Here is a 15,517-nt window from a genome sequence, read left to right as displayed (position 1 = left end):
AGCTCAGCAGCACCGCAGACTGCTACAGTAAGCTACTATACTATAGTAGTATGTACAAAGAAGAAAGAAAAAAAAAACCACGGGTAGGTGGTATACAATTATGGATGGACTGCCGAGTGCCGACACAGAGGTAGCTACAGCCGTGGACTAACGTACTGTGTCTGCTGCTAATATAGACTGGATGATTGATAATGAGATGAAATCAATATATATATGTATGTATATATAATATCACTAGTACTGCAGCCGGACAGGTAGATAATATATTTATTAGGTAATGATGACTGATGACGGACCTGCTGGACACTGTCAGCTCAGCAGCACCGCAGACTGCTACAGTAAGCTACTATACTATAGTAGTATGTACAAAGAAGAAAGAAAAAAAAAAAACCACGGGTAGGTGGTATACAATTATGGATGGACTGCCGAGTGCCGACACAGAGGTAGCTACAGCCGTGGACTAACGTAGTGTGTCTGCTGCTAATATAGACTGGATGATTGATAATGAGATGAAATCAATATATATATGTATGTATATATAATATCACTAGTACTGCAGCCGGACAGGTAGATAATATATTTATTAGGTAATGATGACTGATGACGGACCTGCTGGACACTGTCAGCTCAGCAGCACCGCAGACTGCTACAGTAAGCTACTATACTATAGTAGTATGTACAAAGAAGAAAGAAAAAAAAAAACCACGGGTAGGTGGTATACAATTATGGATGGACTGCCGAGTGCCGACACAGAGGTAGCTACAGCCGTGGACTAACGTACTGTGTCTGCTGCTAATATAGACTGGATGATTGATAATGAGATGAAATCAATATATATATGTATGTATATATAATATCACTAGTACTGCAGCCGGACAGGTAGATAATATATTTATTAGGTAATGATGACTGATGACGGACCTGCTGGACACTGTCAGCTCAGCAGCACCGCAGACTGCTACAGTAAGCTACTATACTCTATAGTAGTATGTACAAAGAAGAAAGAAAAGAAAAAAACCACGGGTAGGTGGTATACAATTATGGATGGACTGCCGAGTGCCGACACAGAGGTAGCTACAGCCGTGGACTAACGTACTGTGTCTGCTGCTAATATAGAGTCTAGACTGGATGATAAATTATTGATAATGAGATGAAATCAATATAATATCACTAGTACTGCAGCCGGACAGGTACTATATATATTTATTATGTAATGACTGATGACGGACCTGCTGGACACTGTCAGGTCAGCACAGCACCGCTGACTGCTACAGTAAGCTACTATAGTAGTATGTATAAAGTAGAATGAAAAAAAAAAAACACGGGTAGGTGGTATACAATATTATATATATATATATATATTATATACAATTATATATATATATATATATATATATATATATATATATATTAAACTGGTGGTGATTATTAAACTGGTGGTCACTTCAGGTCACGTTGCAACTTGCAACTAGTACTCCGAGGCCTAAGCAGACAATCACAAAATATATTATTATACTGGTGGTCAGTGTGGTCACAACAATGGCAGTGTGGCACTGACTCTGGCAGCAAAAGTGTGCACTGTACGTTATATGTACTCCTGAGTCCTGCTCTCAGACTCTAACTGCTCCCCACTGTCAGTGTCTCCCCCACAAATCAGATAATACACTTACAGTCACACTATCTATTATCTAATCTATAAATATCACTTCAGCAAGTAGAATAGTAGTATACAGTATAGTAGTACTCCTCCTAATAATGCTCCCCAAAATACTGTGTCTCTCTCTTCTCTAAACGGAGAGGACGCCAGCCACGTCCTCTCCCTATGACTTTCAATGCACGTGTGAAAATGGCGGCGACGCGCGGCTCCTTATATAGAATCCGAGTCTCGCGATAGAATCCGAGCCTCGCGAGAATCCGACAGCGTGATGATGACGTTCGGGCGCGCTCGGGTTAGCCGAGCAAGGCGGGAAGATCCGAGCCTGCTCGGACCCGTGTAAAAAACCTGAAGTTCGGGCGGGTTCGGATTCAGAGGAACCGAACCCGCTCATCTCTAACAGAATCCACATTTTGTGGAAGTAAACTCCTACGCCGATCGCTGACAAGCTTACCGGCTGCACTAAACACTCTTTCGGAGTACACACTGGAGGGGGGGCAACTTAGGTAAAATAAATGCAGTTCATGCAAGGGTATCCAAATTGCCTCTTTTTTTCTGCCAGTATACATATGGACTGTCTGACATGCCTACTTGGATGCTGTCACTCATATAAACCTCCACCATTCTTTCAATTGGGACAGAATCATATGCAGTGACAGTAGACATGTCCAGTAATCGTTGGCAGGTCCTTCAGTCCGGACCAGATGTCAGCACTCAAACCTGATTGCCCTGCATCACTGCCAGCGGGTGGGCTAGTTAATCTTATCCTTTTCCTCGCAGCCTCCGTTGCGGGAGAAAATGAAGGAGGAGCTGTTGACGGGTCACATTCCGCTTGAGTTGACAATTTTCTCACCAGCAGGTCTTTGAAACTCTGCAAACGTTTGTCTGCTGGAAAGAGAGTTACAACGTAGGCTTTAAACCTAGGATCAATCAATTTCTCCAGCTGCAAAAGTCTGATGAGGGGAATGACCTGACTCAAGCTGGCAGTGTCTGAACGGACATCACATGTGGCAAGTTCGAAAGGTTGGATAACCTTGCACAAGATGGAAATCATTCTCCACTGCCCTTGAGGCAGGTGCATTCCCCCTCCTTTGCCTATATCGTAGGTGGCTGCGTAGGCTTGAATGGCCTTTTGCTGCTCCTCCATCCTCTGAAGCATATAGAGGGTTGAATTCCACCTCATTACCACCTCTTGCTTCAGGTGATGGCAGGGCAGGTTCAGGAGTGTTTGATGGTGCTCCAGTCTTCGGCACGCGGTGGCTGAATGCTGAAAGTGGCCCGCAACTCCTGCACGCCCCTGTAATTTAAAAAAAATTCTGCACCACCAAATTAATTGCATGTGCAAAACATGGGACGTGCTGGAATTTGCACAGATGTAATGCACGCACAATATTGGTGGCCTTGTCCGATATCAAAAATCCCCAGGAGAGTCTAAATGGGGTAAGCCATTATGCGATGATGTCCCTCAGTTTCCGTAAGAGGTTGCCAGCAGTGTGCCTCTCACAGAAAGCGGTGATACATATCATAGCCTTCCTAGGAACGAGTTGGCATTTGCGAGATGCTGCTACTGGTGCCGCTGCTGTTGTTGCTGCGGGAGGCCATACATCTACCCAGTGGGCTGTCACAGTCATATAGTCCTTAGTCTGCCCTGTTCCACTTGTCCACATGTCTGTGGTTAAATGGACAGTGGGTACAACTGCATTTTTTAGGACACTGGGGGTAATTCCAAGTTGATCGCAGCAGGATTTTTGTTAGCAATTGGGCAAAACCATGTGCACTGCAGGGGAGGCAGATATAACATGTGCAGAGAGAGTTAGATTTGGGTGGGGTGTGTTCAATCTGCAATCTAATTTGCAGTGTAAAAATAAAGCAGCCAGTATTTACCCTGCACAGAAATAAAATAACCCACCTAAATCTAACTGTTTCTGCACATGTTATATCTGCCTCCCCTGCAGTGCATATGGTTTTGCCCAATTGCTATCAAAAATCCTGCTGCGATCAACTTGGAATTACCCCCACTGATGACACTTTTTCTGATGTCTTTGTACATTCTCCGTATATCGCCTGCCTAGTGAAGTGGAACCTAGATGGGATTTGGTACCGGGGACACACTACCTCAAACAATTCTCTAAGTCCCACTGAACTATTGGCGGATACCGGACTAACGTCTAACACCAACATAGCTGTCAAGGCTTCAGTTATCTGCTTTGCAACAGAATGACTGCTGTCATATTTCATCTTCCTCACAAAGGACTGTTGGACTGTCAATTGCTTAGTTGAAGCAGTACAAGTGGTCTTCCACTTTAATCAGTGCTACCTGTACTTACTGTATGATTGAAAGAATGAGACTAGGCAGCACCTGTTCTCTCCACTCAGTGGCGTAACTAGAAATTTTTCTCCCCCAAGCCAAAAAATCCTTTGGCGCCCCCCCCATAATTGGCACTAGTAAAGGGACAAATATGCGCGCGCGCCGCCAAAAAGGAGGTGTGGCTTCGTTGAAATGGGCGTGGCTTCGCGTAAAGGGGTGTGGTATTGCAGGAAAAGACTACCTTATACCCCAGTTTTGCAACCTGCACGCCCAGACGTTAGCCACCACAGGAAAGAAAATTATCCTGATTCATGCCCCTTACATTATTTGTAATTTTTCCTCCTTATAGTAATGCCCAGTATACATTATGCCACATACTGCAATGGCCCTTAGACATTATTCCACACACAATAATGCACATGACACAATATGCACATACCGTAATGCCCCCGACACATTATGCCACACACCGTAATGCCTGTGACACATTATGACAGGAATCGCAATGCCCGTTATACATTATGCTACACACTGCAATGCCCCTGATACATTATAGCACATACAATGTCTGTGACACAGTATGACACACACCACAATGATCCTGAGACATTATACCACAATGCCCGTGATATAGTATACAACACACCGTAATGCCTGACACATTATGACACACACCGCAATGTCCGTGATACATTATGCCAAACACTTCAGTGACCCTGAGACATTATACCACATACCACACAATGCCCGTGATATAGTATACCACACACCGTAATGCCCATTACACATTAAGTTCTACAGTAAGGCTTCCAATTACTTTTAAATTACCTGCCCGTTGCCAGGGGTCTCATGCTCTTGGTTCCATGCACGGTGCCAGGGGTTTTTATGCTCAGGGTGTCATGCTCGTTGCCAGGGGTTTCATGCACTGGGTGTCATGCTCATTGCTAGGGGGTAGTGCTTGTTGCTAGGGCCGTGCTCCCAGTGCCACATATGCCCCCAGTGCCAGATATTCCCCCACAGTGCCAGGTATATGCACCCAGTGCCAGATATTCCCCCACAGTGCCAGGTATATGCCCCCGTGCCAGATATTCCCCCTCAGTGCCTGCTCCCCCCAGTGCCAGATATTCCCCCACAGTGCCAAGTATATGCCCCCGTGCCAGATATTCCCCCTCAGTGCCTGCTCCCCCCAGTGCCAGGTATATGCCCCCAGTGCCAGATATTCCCCCACAGTGCCAGGTATATGCCCCCAGTGCCAGATATTCCCCCACAGTGCCAGGTATATGCCCCTAGTGCCAGATCTTCCCCCACAGTGCCAGGTATATGCCCCCAGTGCCAGATCTTCCCCCACAGTGCCAGGTATATGCCCCCAGTGCCAGATATTCCCCCACAGTGCCAGGTATATGCCCCCAGTGCCAGATATTCCCCCCAGTGCCAGGTATATGCCCCCAGTGCCAGATATTCCCCCCCAGTGCCAGGTATATGCCCCCAGTGCCAGGTATATGCCCCCAGTGCCGGTATATGCCCCCCCAGTGCCAGATGTATGCCCCCAGTGCCAGGTATATGCCCCCCCAGTGCCAGGTATATGCCCCCAGTGCCAGTTATATGCCCCCCCAGTGCCAGGTATATGCCCCCCCAGTGCCTGCTTCCCCCCCTCCCTTGTGTTGGAGGGACACGGAGCGCATAGCGCGCCTCTCCAATGTCCCTCCTGGCTCTCCCCCGGCCGGTCTAATAAAGGAAGTGCCGGTTCGTGAGCCAATCAGAGCTCATGAACGGCACTTCCTTATTAGACCGGCCGGGGGAGAGCCAGGAGGGACACAGGGGGGCGCGTGATGTGCGCTCCGTGTCCCTCCAACACAGGAGGCAGCAGCGGAGGCCGGAAGGAGGGAGAGGAGACCGCAGATTGACATGCGGACGCTCGTCTGCATGTCAATCTGTGCAAAGTCAGTGGCGCCCCCGCAGCCCCTCGCCCCCAAGCCACCGCGAGGACTGCGGGGGCAGTAGTTACGCCACTGTCTCCACTGTACAATTTGTTTCTCCATTATTATAAATGTAACTAAATTAATGTGTTTTTGACATTCTAACAATTCAAATAATTTGTGCAGTTAATTTTTGCAGAAAACGGAACCCCCCAAACTTAGGGCACCTGAGTGTGGCAGGAAGATCCGAGTCAGAGCTCTGAAACACTTGGATTCCCTAATTTTGGGGGTGTTTGGCTTTCTGGGAATATGAACTGCACAACTTGTTTGATCCCAGTACGAGGCAAAATGTAATTTCCCCCGGAGTCGGACCTTGCATATTTTGGATTTCTCTGTAGTCAGATCTCGCATGTTTTGGATTTCCCTGGAGACGGAACTTGCATATTATGGATACTATATACAGCAAGTCCCTCCCTCATGATCGGGCACCATTTCACACTGGAGAGTGTAAGGAGCAGGTGTGCTAAGGGGCTGCAGCACAAAATGCCATTAGTAAAGGGCTGCAGCACAAAATGCCATTAGTAGACCATAAGAGTGCCACTAGGATGCTATACATTAGTAGTGGACTCAGGATTCTACTTGTTGTACATTACACTACTTACTAATTACTTTTACTAAGTGCCAGTGAAGCTGGAATTGCGAAGGGTGAACAATTAAAAAAAATGCTCTTGCTTCTTAAAGTGAACCTGCACTTTTCTTATAATGAAGTGGCTGTGTTGGACAAGAAGTTGATACAATTAAAAAAATGTTAGACCTACATAATGCCTTTGAACCCCATATCCATTTAACACAGATATGTGGACAAGTGGTACTGGTCAAACTAAAGACTACATGGCTGTGTCAGCCCACTGAGTGGGTGTATCACCTACAGCATGCTATGATTGGAGCAGAAGTAATGTCCGGCAAGTTATAAGAGGCAGACACAAGACATGTGAAGTGGTGAGCTGTGGCTGGATGTTATAACTGGAATTGCAGGATAGGTAGCAGAAGATAATTCAGAGAGCGCAGAGAGTTGGAATTAAAATACAACAGCTGGAATTGGAACTATAGACTAGAATTCCAGGGAAAATTCTCAAAACTGTGAACCAGGAATCTGTGAACAAATGTCCAAACAGCAACTGTGGACAGAAATGCCTGAAGCACTGTCTCTTTGAACCAGAGTGGACCCATAGCAGGTCCTGACCCAAAACCCGCCCGAATGTGGAGTACCGCAGGTGATACTGGCATGAACCTTTTACAGCGGCTGATGAGCAGAGGTTTAGCAACTAGTCAACTGAGTGCACCGAGGTGCAAGGCAGGACTGAGAGCAGGTTCTGCAATAGTACTAGGGAGTGTAGGGAACAAGCTGTTTTCCTATGGAAGTGACTTGTTTTACTGGCACCTTCCACTCTGAGATAAAACCATTTTATCAGAGCTAGCTGGATGGGATTAGCTGGGATACACCAGCCTTTCTGAGATTGGTGCCTCAGCGGTCAGCTGTTGGTCTCTAATATGGCGGGGCCCACACCCCTGGACAAGCAGAAGCTCCGACATGTTAGAGGTCAGCCCCGATCTGGACACACATTGCAGGGATCACCCTTACTTCAACTCTCCTCAGAATTTGCCATTTCCAATAACGTAAGTAACATTGTACGAGCATCATGAGTGAGTGAATTTGAACATGTACCTTGTTTTGCATACACAATAAACTTAGTGGTGCAGAGTTTCCTACAAAATGACAGGTGCATGCTGTTTGTGGCCCAAATAATGTCTGGGTATTTTAGACATTCAGCAACCACAGTTAGTAGATTGCAGCTACTGAAAGAAAAGTTAAATTTGCCATTTTACCAACTGAAGCAAGATGTACTGTAGTAACCAGGTGGAATTCCACCCTTTATATGCTTCAGTGACTGAGGGAACAGCAACAAGCCATCCAAGCGCCCATATCATAACATGAGATAGGGGGACATGTTGTCTTAGTCAAGCACAGTGGAGAATACTCTTGGTTTCATGCAAGCTACTGAAACCATTTGAAATTATAACCAATGAAGTTGAGTTCAAACACTGCCAGCCCGAATCAGGCTAATTAAACTACTGGAAAAGCAGCTATAGAAGCTGAACGAAGAGATTAAATGAAGTAATTCCGCTAAGTATGTTTAAACTTGTAGATCAAGTTATTTTTTTCGCTTCAGCAGGACACAATGGTTGCAACATGTAGACATTGGATGATTACATTTTGGCAACCATGCTAGTTCCTAGGTTTCCAGTATGCAACATCTTTCTTTCCAAATGACCCAAATCTTTAGTGATGCAAAGAGCCGCTTGTAAGCAAGTTGTCAGCTTGAGTGACACATAACAAAACAACATCTCCTGGTTCAGCTTCTCCTGCTTAAACTGCTGCTGCTAACAGGAAAAAAAAATGACCTTTTCCATGGGACCCACTGGTGTTGCCGAAGATGATTCAACTCGGCGTACCAGAGTGGCTAGGCTTAAAAGAATTGTCCACAATTTTTGACCACTCTACCGCTGTGATATAATCTGATGCAGTTAGCATTAATAGGATGGTGGAGGATTATTTTAGTCACAATGTACAAATTAGCATGTCACACAGACCCTTTGAATGTTGGGAGGAAATACAGTAAATGCAATTTGGTGCCCCTTGTAGAATCTCACTTTGGTGTACTCAAGTTGCCCTACCCCCTCCCTATTTGTAAAGAGTCTATAGCACAGCCAGGAACATTGTGAATGATTGGCGTGGAAGGCTACTTCCAAATAAAAATTGATGTTCATTAAACTTAATTGCAGATTCTATGAGGAAGACCTGTGCCACCAATTACAACAAACAGCAACTTTTTCTGCAACGGTAGACTCCAATGGAGATTAGCTAATATGTGTGATGATGACAATGATATCAACAGTGATCATGGATAAGCAGAAAATCTCTATATCCCTCTCTGATTTAGGAGAAAAAAAAATGGTATTGCCCCCATGCTCAGACTCTTTCGTGCCCCTCAAAAATTGTAACAGGTGTTTATTACACAATTTGAAAGGAGGGCAGAGGGGAGTAGTATTGGCAGCAGGTCATTCTTTTTACATTAGTAAGATAGGCTGATTTGGAGTTTGCAACTCTGCAGTGCAACTATTAATTTTCTTGACTTCTCTTTTAACCCTTGTCAAGAAACCTTGGCTATAAACATTATATTCTTTTATGGCCCCAAATAAATTTTCCTTAATCAACCAACCAACCAACCAACCAACCAACCAACCAACCAACCAATGCTATACCTGCCTTCCATTACATACTCCATCTCAATTTCCCTGTACTGGCCTCAGGCCTACAGTATGATCTAGTTCCTGATTAAGGAAACTTTCTTTCTATGGGGTCACAGTTTATTAAACTGCCATCCTGTCTACCACTGCTATGTTGCAATGTTCGATAGATGTGCTATATTATTTTAAACTGCCATGTGTTTTCACTGCTGCTCTGTTGCTTAGTTTAGCCAGTCAGCCTTTGGTTAATATTGGTGAACAATAATGGGATCTGTCAGGTGGTCAAAATTGACAGGAAGTATTGGAAATTGACTTGAGGTTAATACTATAGGAACAAAATAGGTCCAAAATACACAATTTTAGCTGTTTTTATTGACTCACAAGAATTCCAAAACCAAATCCAAACCAAAACACTTGAGGGTGGTTTTGACAAAAACACAAAACCAAAACACTGAGGAAGGTTTTGGCAAAATCAAAACACAAGGGTCCATGCAAATCTCTAGTTTCAACAAATTATAATGGCAATAATGTTCCTTTTAAGGTGTACATCAATGCACTGAGGACAAATTTGCAGTATGATAACACTGCAAATGATACCAGGCACTCATCGATCTTTATGATCCTGGCACTTCTTCCCAGAACATACACATTGCGTCTAGGATCACTCAATGATCATACATACATCTAGAAAGTACTATGAAGGTGCTAGAAGTAGCAGATAAGGATCCAGTAACTAACAAGTTGCAGTAGTAGGGGGAAGAGATTCATCTGTGCAAAGTTTGACTGGCAAGTATAGGGTTTCTGAGCAAGTTATAGCTGCAATTGAGTATTGAGGTATTTATCTGCAATTTGTGGGTGGCAATAGTTGATTATCTCTATAAAATATATGTCCAAGAAGTTTGGATATGGAATTAGGTAAAACACATAATATCACATTGACGTAGTAGAAAATATAAAAATGGTACCCAGGTACTTGAAGTATGTCATGTTGGAAAAATATGCTGATGCAGTTGTAGTTAAAAATGAGATAAAAAAATAGTTGATGAGGGAAATCACAATAGCCAGGAATGCAGCAACTGTCCATGAGGAAATCACTAGCACAGCCTGTTGGAAAAGCAAATAAATATTTCAACAAATACTGATATGATTACATTTAACATTGAGGCAAATGTACTATAACAGCATGGATTGTGCCACTATAACACTTCCTGCTTCACCCTCCGGTAATGCCTCTAAGCACACATCGCATCAGCTTAGTGCTAATCTGCTGTGTCTCCCTGCCTGGCTGGCCCCTTTCTGCATGCACGTTATCTCACTACTAACGCGAGATCCCCAGCGCAGTCCGGAGCCAGCACCCGCCTAATCTAAGTAACAGCTCCTGTAATTCTACCTGTGTTTACTGTAGTGGCTGCTCAGCTAAGTGTCTGAACTAACAAGTATTGTCTCTGTTGTTCATAGTACATGCTGTGAGATACAGTATATGCATTTATCACTGCTGTGAATTCCATGTGTAACTTTTTGGAATCCTTAGTCAATTATCACTGCTATATCTATACCGGATTTCTATGCAAATTAAACATATGTTCAACTATGATTTATATGTCTTTTACTATGTCACTAATGCTTGTCACAACTGAGGGCTGGTGCTGACCAGGGGGAAGCCTAAGTTGTAGGGGCTGAGGTATATGTGTACCTGGGAGGCAGTACAGGGTTCTTGGACATGCAGGGAACCTTTAGAACAAATGCCCGAAGGCGTGACCACGACAACAAGGGAAAGTTCAAAGGTTTTATTAAACACAGTTCAGAGGAATACTGATGACTTGGTACTGGTAATAGGAAACACAGTTCAGAGAAATACTTGGGATCGATGACGGAACACCGATGGTTACTTTGGGATCATTGGTAAGCTTTGAGTGAAGCTGGGGTTCGCAGATAGAAATGCACTATTGTACTTAGAAGCACAGGTGAAGCATGAAGTGATGCTGGGGATCGCTGGAGAGCTGTAGAAGAATCTGGAGAATGGCTGCTGGAAAGCCGGAGTTCAGACACAGGTGAATCAGGGTAGACTGTAGAGAGTTAATCACTGGAGTGTCGGGTTACACTGCAGAGTATAATCACCAGGGAGTCAGGCTGTACTGCAGAGAAAATCCATGGGAGAACTGCCCACTGGAATCACTGAAGACAATTGAAGCACTGACATCTTTCTACCCCAGGAACAGGATATTTATACCTGCTGGGAAGCAGGGATTGGCTGGCTGATTAACCAGAGACCAGAGTGCAGCTGCTGTGTAATCAGGCTGAGAGCAGAGTGCAGCTGATAGGCTGAAAGGTAACATGTGATTAGGAAAACATGGCTGCGCCCATGGTAGTTTTTGGAGGGAAAGATTGTTTGTAACTTGAATGTGAGCTTTAACCATGAAGCTGCCAGAATCACAGTAAAGAGATTTGAGACAATGAGATGCAGCGTGCTGCACACAGACAGTGCAGATGGAATCCAGGCTTGGAACACTGGGACAGTCTCAGGAGGTATTTGGAAGGTAAATACTGATAAGGAATTACCTAGATCGTGACACTGCTGCTTTAATAATTAGTGGATGTGGAAATATATTGTGAACAGCAAGTAGTGATTGTGCTTAACCATTACTACTGAAATGTAAGCTAAGCTGTGGTGCAGATCTGTGAATTTACTCCTCATTTAAATATCACTAGTGCTTAGTATTGTCGTGCTGCTTTTCTGGATTTGCACTATTCTAATGGTTTATATCAACACTCACTGTCTGCATATTGCTATACTGAGATATCACTGCAACTACCAGTCCAAGTGTCCTGAACACACCTATTGCTTTTCATTAGTACTTCAGTTAACTGTGTTCCTGCCATATCGTAGCCTGAATACTACTACTTCTGTCAAATAATAATATCTCCTGTCAAATAAATCAGCCTTTACTGCTTGAGGTTTAAGACCCGGTGGCATCCTAAGTACCAGTGTGTATTTAATACACCATGGGAACAATGGGCACCTGTTGTAGAGGTGCTAAAGGGGTCTGATATTAATTGTACAGGAGTTACCTAACAGTAGGTCATCAACATTCTAAGGACTCCACCCCTACACACCTTCACCAGAGACAGAGAAAGTTGTTTACAGGAATCCGTATACAGCATGGTTAAACCAGTGGGTCCCGAGAATGCTTGTGACATCAGCCATCGAAGCAGATATTCAATACAGTAACCTAAGGAGTCAGTCTGTGGCAAGTATGCTATTGCACAAAGGTGACTTACACTGTTGAAAAATATATGGATAAAGTCCATACTGTGTTTTTTAACTAAGCGTGACATCCTAAGTCACCCTTTTCAATATACTACTGGTTCTGGTGTGACATTAACTCTTTTTTCTATCTGTGCTTTTAATACACATGGCAATTGAAAAGACTGTCTCATAGCTGCATATCGTTTTTCCATCTGCTACATTGACATTTAACAACTATTTGGGAATAATACCTCTTTCTCTAATGTCCTAGTGGATACTGGGGAATGTACTTTAGTACCGTGGGGTATAGATCGGGTCCATTGGAACCTGGCACTTTAAGAAATAATTAGTGTGTGCTGGCTCCTCTCCTCTATGCCCCTCCTAGCAGACTCTGTTAAGAAAAATATGCCCAAGGAGCCGAGTGCATTCTCTGGAGCTCCAGAGAGTTTTCTTCAGACTTTATGTTAGTTTGTTTTTTTCAGACAGCACTGGTTGGCAACAAGTCTGCCAGCGTCATGGCACTTAGGGGCGGACTGAACCAACTTAATATAGAGTTAATGGTTCGTATCCCCACTGACAGGACACTAAGCTCCAGAGGTGCTGTTTCTCACACTCTCAGAGTGTGAGCCCACGCCGGCAGCATGCCGCCACCCCTAACAGATGCTGAAGAATAGACGCGGTGTGGTGAGTGTTTACACTGGGGTCCTGGTTAGCCGGTCCCCTGTGGCATAAGGGTGCAGCAGTCATGGGCCTTGGGCTGCGGTGCCCGCCGCGAACCCACACTGGCTCATGACAACAGGAGGTTTCTTATTCTCTGTTTTTACACAGTTTTACACAGTAAAAGCCAGTATAATCTTTTAGGGACCACGCGCCATTGAGGAGACAGGGCTTCCTGGAGAGCGGGACCAGAGGCTGGAAGGCGCCATTTCCTGCTACTGCTGACTACAGGCTGCACGCTGACGCTGCTCCTCCACAGAGGCTACTGAACCACCACTTGTACTGGTACCAGGGGGTTTTATAGGAAGGGGGGATAATTTATACAGCAGTTACACAAATGTGCACATACCAAACAGATAGATATATATATATATATATATATATATATATACCCAGCGGAGCTTTGCTTTGGGCTGTGGTATTGTGTGCTGGTCCCAATCCTCTCAGTGTCACTCCATACAGGGCTGTCTGAGTTAGCTACTGCTAAGCATAAAAGGCAGACCCTGAAACAGTCTATGGACAATTTCCTAGTTAAGGCTGCTGACCACAGCCATTCTCCTCAGCCCCCTCTGGTGGTCTCCCATAAACGGCCTCTTCCTGACAAACTCCAGTCTGACTCAGAGACTGACTTGCTGGAGTTGGATGAAGCAGAGCTGGAGGTGGACGAGGATAATTCTCTGTTCCCGGGTGTTGAGGCCCTAATTTATGTTATTAGGGAGGTCCTCAACATACAAGATAAGGAGGCAGAGCCAGATGAGGAATTGTATTTTAATGTAAAGCCAAAATCCTGTCACCTTTCCTGTTTCAAAGGAGCTAAACTCCCTGTCTAAGGAGGCATGGGTAAACCCTGACAAGAAATTCATTACGCCTTAACGGTTACTGAATTATTTTCCCTTTCCTACATAGGACAGGAATGTTTGGAAAAATCCCCTGACAGCGGATACTTCAGTGTCCAGGCTGTCACGTAAAAATGTACTGCCTGCACCTGGGGCTATCTCCCTCAAAGACCTAGCTTACCACTAAAATCAATTTTATTCTGCAGTTGGCGTAGCTTAATAGCCCACGATTGCTTGCAGCTGGATTTCTAGGGCCATAATAAAATGGTCCAAAAATATAGCGAGTGGGTTTGACTCCCTGCCCCAGGGGGAGATCATTGCCCTACTGCAACATATCCAGGATGCTGCAAACGTTATGAGTGAAACAGTTAAGGAATTATGTCTCATCAATGGCCGTACCACGGCTATGCCATTCTCTGCTCGCAGGGCTCTGTGGCTGCGACAATAATCAGTGGATGCGGATTTCAAAGAGGGTGTATCTTCCTTTTACAGGGGATGCCTTGTTTGAAGAGGAGCTGAACAAGTGGCTCTCTCAGGCAACGGCGGGTAAGTCTACCTATCTGCCGTCTGCTGCACCTCCTGCTAGAAGTCCCTACCCTGGGCCCTCTCTGCAATCCTTTTGTGTTGCCAGATCCAGAGACAGAGCCAGAGGTGCCTCCAATGCTGCTAGAGAATCTCTCGGTAATTCCTGTAAGCCAGTGGCCACTGGATCTCTGGACCAGTCCTCCGCATCCTCATCCATGAAGCTCTCCGAGTGATGGTTGGCCGCAGCAGCAGGGCGACTTCCAAGTAGGGGCTTGACTTCAGCACTTTGCCCAGGTGTGGGCACTGTCCTGCTGGGATCCTTGGGGGAGAGACCTCATATCCAAAGGATACCGGATGGAGTTTCAAGCACTACCTCCTCTCGGATTCTTCGGGTCAAGCTTGCCAGCTTCACCCGTAGCAAAGGTTACCTTGCAAGATACCATTCAAAAGCTACTACAAGCAGAGGTTGTTGTCCCAGTACCTGCTCCATTACACAAACAGGGGTTTTACTCCAATCTGTTTGTTGTTCTGAAGCCGGACAGCTTGGTTTTGGCCCATCTTGAACCTCAAATACCTACATGTGTTCAAATTCAAGATGGAATCACTGCGTGTGGTGGTTTACAGTTTGGAGGAGGGGGAAATCCTAGTAACCCTGGATGTCAAGGATGCTTACCTGCATATTCCCATATGGCCCCCAATCATGCTTACCTTCGGTTCGCTCTTCTGGACAACCACTTCCTGTTTCAGGCATTACCTTTCGGTCTGTTCACAGCTCCGAGGGTGTTCACGAAAGTCATGGCAGAGATGATGCTGAAATTGCACAGAATGGGAGTCAAGATAGTTCCCTACTTGGATAATCTCCTGATAAAGGTGATGCCCAGGGAACGTCTGCTTCACAGCATCGACCTGACAACTGGCCTATATACGGATCATGGATGGATCCTAAATTTCCGGAAATTTCACCTGGAACCATCACAAAGACTTCAGTTCCTCGGAATGATACTG

At 45.0% G+C, this 15,517-nt stretch overlaps 1 protein-coding gene across 1 annotated transcript in view; it reads right to left on the bottom strand.

Moving 5' to 3' along the window:
- The window catches only part of LOC135046821 (phospholipid-transporting ATPase IK-like), a 1,701,102-nt gene that overhangs the window by 127,879 nt on the left and 1,557,706 nt on the right, over positions 1 to 15,517 (bottom strand). The window contains exon 26 of the mRNA XM_063955407.1: positions 10,153 to 10,291. Within this exon, the coding sequence (XP_063811477.1) occupies positions 10,153 to 10,291 (139 nt within the window). The remainder of the gene's footprint in view (positions 1 to 10,152; positions 10,292 to 15,517) is intronic.

Source organism: Pseudophryne corroboree, chromosome 1 (genome assembly GCF_028390025.1).
Source record: "Pseudophryne corroboree isolate aPseCor3 chromosome 1, aPseCor3.hap2, whole genome shotgun sequence".
Classification (NCBI taxonomy): domain Eukaryota; kingdom Metazoa; phylum Chordata; class Amphibia; order Anura; family Myobatrachidae; genus Pseudophryne; species Pseudophryne corroboree.
This window is presented reverse-complemented; position numbering and strand designations above follow the sequence as displayed.